General features: G+C 39.0%; 1 protein-coding gene across 1 annotated transcript in view; it reads right to left on the reverse strand.

Annotated features, from left to right (window-relative positions):
* Positions 1 to 6000, reverse strand: part of nedd4a (NEDD4 E3 ubiquitin protein ligase a) — a 29777-nt gene extending 23777 nt beyond the window's left edge. The window contains exons 1-5 of the mRNA XM_069173524.1: positions 5774 to 6000; positions 4709 to 4782; positions 2603 to 2681; positions 2467 to 2505; positions 2222 to 2275 (exon numbers count right to left, since the gene is read on the reverse strand). Coding sequence (XP_069029625.1) covers positions 2222 to 2275; positions 2467 to 2505; positions 2603 to 2681; positions 4709 to 4782; positions 5774 to 5818 — 291 coding nt within the window. The 5' untranslated portion in view covers positions 5819 to 6000. The remainder of the gene's footprint in view (positions 1 to 2221; positions 2276 to 2466; positions 2506 to 2602; positions 2682 to 4708; positions 4783 to 5773) is intronic.

Here is a 6000-nt window from a genome sequence, read left to right on the forward strand (position 1 = left end):
GTTTGTGCAGGACACTCTGTGTGGTGCACTCAGTGATTGTAACGATTCTCTCTGACCAACCAGCAGTCTGCAGTGTTTTAGGTTTAGACGGTGACACCAAAAATCCTACCAGCTACCATCTACAACTTTTCCCAATGGAAAATCAAGAAAAGCGAGTAGAGAAGATTGGAGTCGAGCCAGTACCAGCAGTGATAAAATGTCTCGTCACGGCTGGATGGCACCAACTACTGATTTTATTCTACATAAAAATGCAGGATTTTTTTTCCAAATTACTAAATTCTGGTTTAACATCTAAAAATCTCAGGTGCACGGGTTTAAGGGTAACTAAGAGATGCATCATTAATTCACCACTTCATATTCAGTATGCCTGACGGGTTGAGGGGACATTTGGCCCGGTCAGACTCAGGACTGTGGATCTGTTCATGTTGGCTTACTACCGGACTGTGTTTACACTACATACAGATACAGACAATTAAGTCTGAGGATAGTGGTTCTGTCACTGTCTCTGATACTGGGTCAGCAGCTAAACAGATTTCCTGCTACAACCAGGCACTCCAAAAACCTGTACCGTTACTGTGCATCTGAGGAATCAACAAGAGAACACAAGACACCATCTACAGCCACACAGTCCGACCTCCTCACTCAATCTACAAGCACACGACAGCCTAAACATCAGTTTTCACTGAGCTGCTGCTGCTACATCACTACACGTGAATATCTCCATCCTCTGCATGATATTGAACACCAGACGCGACTCTTTTAATCTCCACCTACACGTGTAAGCGACAGCTGTTATGTCCTAAACAGAACCAGATTTGCCCGTATTTGCAGCAGTGAGTAATAAGGTATCCCAGTTTTCCAACAATATCACACTTGTCGTGGCAAAATAAGGGCTGCTGTATCCGAGACAGGCAGACAAACCAAAGTTAACCTTGCACTGCCTGGAGGATGCCCTTATCTACAGAAATATGTCACATTCCCAGTGTTGACATATTCTCATTGAATGCCGTTGTTTGGCATTCAGGCCGTTTATGGTTCATGAAATAGGTTCTACATGGATGATGTTTTACGTCAAAATATTTGTTAAAAGCATCTGCACATCTTTTAAATTTCAATCGTGTACAGCATATTATCTTCCTTTTAGGAAAAAGAATGAACACAAATGTTTTTTTTTAATTCAAAGTCTGCGCCGTGCTAAAAGTGATGTGCAGGAACAATGAGTTTTGGTTGGAGGTAAAGATTCATATTTTGTTTTTCACTTCAGGAAACAAACGTAAAGACTGCCTGCAACTTATAATCAGCCGACAAATCAATCGACAGAAACTGTATCAGATTCACAGCTTTTCTTTGTCTTATATGATCTGAATATCTTTGAGTTTTACACTGTTGGTCAGAACAGAAAATTCTAAAATGTCCTTGTTGGCTTTGTTTTTCAAGCATTGCTGACAATTTTCTAACATTAATAGATGAAATGATGATTTGTGAAATTAAATCACTTTCTTACTAGAGCCCTTTCCAAGGGGGCGGGGCCTGAGATAAGTAGTGGACTGAGAAATTGTGGTGTCTATGGCAGTTTTAGGCTCGGGATATTGAAATGGCTAAACCCCCGCAAAGGAAAAAAACCACATTAACCACTAAAAGACGTTCAGTATGTAATCTCTGATGTGACTTTTACTGATATAAAAAAAAGGACAAAAACACCATTATCGGTGCTCTAGAGATGAGGCCTGTCTTTATTTTAGCTCTGGAGGAAGTCACTGGACTTGTCGAAACCACAGAAAATCTAAGTGGATGTATTTGGCTCTTGCAGGACATTATTAGGCAGATATCATGGATGCTCGTGCAAAGTGGAAAAGATCGGTCAGGTCAATATCCTTCACGAATGCTACTGCCAAAGTAAAAAGATGTGCCAAATCAACTCCGACTGACGATGACCGCGTCAGAAAACAAAACAACATCTTGTATTAGACTCTTACGAGACGGAGTCCGAGTTAAGCGAATGTTGTAGACATATTCAGTGATCTGTCACCAAAAGAAAAGAGCAGGCCTGCCCTCCTGCGGGGGTTGTTCTTGCTGTTTCCCAGTGTGATGAGATTTTCAACAACGGTAACACACACGTAGCAGAAGAGGAGGAGAATGTGCTCAGAAATAGTCAACCAACGGCAGGTTTATAACAACAGTCTACGTTGAAGACTACGATGAACAAAACTCCATAACTTACCAGACGGTTCTCATCAAACACCTCCAACAGCAGACGATGCTTCTTGGGATCAACCTGAAACATAACATAGACTGTAAAGTCAATACTGCTCTAACGCCCAATCAAACCATGTCACCATGATCCCTGCTCAACAAACCAACATGGTCAACTATTTACAGGTAAATGTGAAAACATATTCATACAACACGAGAAACATATTTGCAAGTTGAAACATTTGATGTTAAATTATTTGAAGTTGTACTTACTCTAAAAAAGAATTCCTCATTCCATTTTGGGTCCAGTGTCTGTATTTAACATGAGATGAGAAATTTTTTTAAATAAAATATCCACAGAGTTCACAAATAAAACAAGTGTAACCCTGGCAGGTGTTCACCTACTCACCTTTTTTATTGTTTTGGTCTGAAGACATGTGATTTCTCCATTGACGGGGTCGTAGAGGGACAGTCTTGTGTATGGATCACTGCAGCAGAAAAGCAGACACAATGATATTCAGATTCATGCACATCCATCTCAAAAGATTTAACCAGTTATGATCTACTTTCTGCTCTCTATTTAAGAGCGGATTGTACGGTTCTTCCGCCATCAGCGTCTTCTCTATTTCTGAGGGAAGTGAAACACTTTACATTAATGTTTGATTCGATCCGGCAGCGGTCAGACAAAGAAACATTTACGCAGCATTTCCATTTAATTTATGCTCATATAATGTTGACTGTAAGTGCTATTTAATAACAATTTGAGGCACTGTGCATCAAAACTATCAATTAAATGTATAACAGTCTTACCGGCAGCATTAGTAATGTATTAGATCAGGGGTGTTACATCAGAGCGACACTAATGGAGCAATTTTGGACAGCAAAGTCCAAAAACAACCAACAAAATCAACATTTCATGAACTCATGTTAGATTGTACTTTAAAGTTATAGAGATTTTTTTAAATTAAAAGTAGGACAAAAACAGGCCCTGAAAATGCAATGAAAAGGAAATTAAGAGATTTAAGTTTGGAGGACTGTTTTTGGCTTCTTTGTAGTAAAAATGCCAATGAGATGACACGACGCTGTCGACTGACCTAATCTTATTACAGCTGCCTGCTGTTTGAGGAAATGCCAGCATTACATAAGTACTGAATTGTTTGCACAGAAAAAAAGTTTTTAACTGAATGATGAGAAACAAATAAAGACTAAACCAGATGTAAACATTTGAAGAAAGTAAACTATCATAACGCAAAGTCTGATTGAGGATTTCTAGCTAACAATACACAACAAAGTCCTTTAGGTTTTAATGGGATTTTGGAGAGAATGACTCAATCAGACTAATCAAACACAAACTGATTGGTGGATCACAGTCTGATCATTCTGCAATAGTTTAAAGGATGCTGTTTCAGTACGTTTTGATTGTCCAGCTTTACAGAACACAATGAGAGAAACTGATGGGAAAAGATGAGTACAAATGCACGGGAAGACAATGACTCAAGATTTTACAGAGATGTAAAAACACAGCATAACCTACAAAACTCCTGTGAAAATGACAGAAACTGTCAACTATTTTGATAATCGATAAATTGTTCAAGTAAATCATCAAGAAAAAGTTCTCTGGTTCCCACTAATCACGTGAGGATTTGTTGCTTTTCCCTTTGATACATTAAATATATAAACTGAACATATTGGGGTTGTTGCATGTCAGTCGGAATAAATAAAGTAATTTTAAGACGTCAACTTGAGATCGGGGAAAATGTAACAGAAATTTTTCATTATTTTATAGGCCTAATGGTTAATGTAATATTTGTAAAATTATTCATAGATTCAATTTATCTATCAATAAAGAATTGAAATGTAGTGGTGATTAGTCAATTCAAAAGGACAGAAAAACAACTTGCAACTATTTTGATAGTCACTAAATTGTTTTAGTAAATTTTCAAGCCACAATGTCAAACCTTTGATGGCACTAACTTTGTGAATATTTGTTGTTGTTTTGGTTTGTTTGACAGTGAAATTAATCTCTTTGGGTTTAGAGCATAACATCTTTTAATCAAGAGACTTACTGGCAGGTTGAATAACAATGAAACCAATATGAACTAAAACAGAGTTTTAATTCTGTTTGATGTTGTGCTGCACTTTGGTCGACTTTTGTTGTGTTTAAATGTGCTACATACATAAACGTGACTTGACTTAGTTGATCAACAAAAAAATTAATCCTCAACTATTTTGATATTTAATTAAAAGTTTCAAGTAATTTTTTAACATAAAAATGCACAAATTCTCTGATTGCAGCCTTTTAAAGGTGAATATTTTCTGGTTCCTTTAGTCTCCCGTGATAATAAAGTGAATATATTTTAGTTGTGGTCAAGACAAAAGATATTTCAGGCTGCACTTTGGTATGGGAATTACTGGTCGACATTTTTTTAACCATTTTCTGTCATTGTAAAGACCAAACATTGAGGAAATCAATAACCATGTCAAATCAAGTGAGCTTTAAGTTTCTCCAACTTACCTGGCTCCCAGAAGATCTTTTTTAGCCAGCCCAATTCCACCAATGACTTTCACTTTTAGGATTCTGGATTCATCCTGAACAAAATAAAAGGAGTTTATGATCATGACATGAAGACAGAGATAGAGAAAGTATACAGGTAAAAAGTTACAGTCACACATGAATCACATACCAAAACAACAGCCACACAGATAAATAGTAAAACAATAATAAAAAAAAAACACTCCAATTCTAGCTATACACACTACATGGTACCTGGTAGTATTATGTACATGGCTGCTGTAATAAGTAATGTGTTGTGTTGGTGTGACAAAGTGTTCAGAAATGTTACACACAAGTAATTAAATACACTGTAGAAATAAATAATAAGCGGTTGGATCATGATAATAAAAAAAATAATATTGGTATTAATGTGACTGTGTCTCGTGCCTGCTGTGCACAGTCCCAGTACAATCACTGTTGCTCTCGATGACGTAACATCCTGACAATACTTGGCACTTCTGTCCATTTCCCATCAAGAGCCCAGCCCGCCTCGCTCCAGCTTTCACGGAGAAGTTAGTGAATCATCTCAACATTTCGCAATCACGAACATGCCTGACACTGCGGGGCCTCGTCGCGTCGCTGCCCGGCAGCCTGCTGTGATTAGTCGCAGATAGTTTTTTTTTGGGAGGGTTTCCGTCTGGTTTGTGTGTGTTTTGGGGGCAGACAGAGAGGCGGTGACAGCTCAGGAGTCCGCTGGCTTCCTGCCTCCAAAAAAAATAAATAAATAAATAAAAAAACAAAAAACAAAAAAAAAACCCCGACTCAAATTCACAAGTTACGTATTGGCGTTAGCTTGGAAATAGTTTGACGTGATCAATTAATAACGATGTTCCAGGACTGATTAACGTGTTTATCTAGTGGAGATTAATAAAAAACTCCCCGCGTCGCGCGCTAACGCGCTCGTGACGACACGTTAGCTCGCGAACGAGACGCTTCAGTTGGTGTTCAGTTAGCGTTAACTAGTTAGCCAGCTGGGCTAACGACGCGATCACATGAGCAGCCTGCTAACAAGTGAGTAAGTTTTACCTCATCTGCCTGAAGTCCTCGGATCTGAGGCGAAAGTGCAGCCATGATATCCTCGCCCTTCTTCCTCCCGGAGAGCGACGAGAAGAAGACGACAGTCCGGCCGGCGGGACGCTCCTGAGCTGTTCACCGACTCCTCCGCCTCGATCAGTCCCTCCGTGTGTTTACTGTCTGGATACCGTGAACCTGACCTAGTGGCTGGGTAGGACACTGTCGTCGCTCGCTGTATC

The sequence above is a fragment of the Embiotoca jacksoni genome, unplaced genomic scaffold (assembly GCF_022577435.1).
Source record: "Embiotoca jacksoni isolate LCO1_2020_lvr unplaced genomic scaffold, fEmbJac1.0.p SCAF_6, whole genome shotgun sequence".
NCBI lineage: Eukaryota > Metazoa > Chordata > Actinopteri > Embiotocidae > Embiotoca > Embiotoca jacksoni.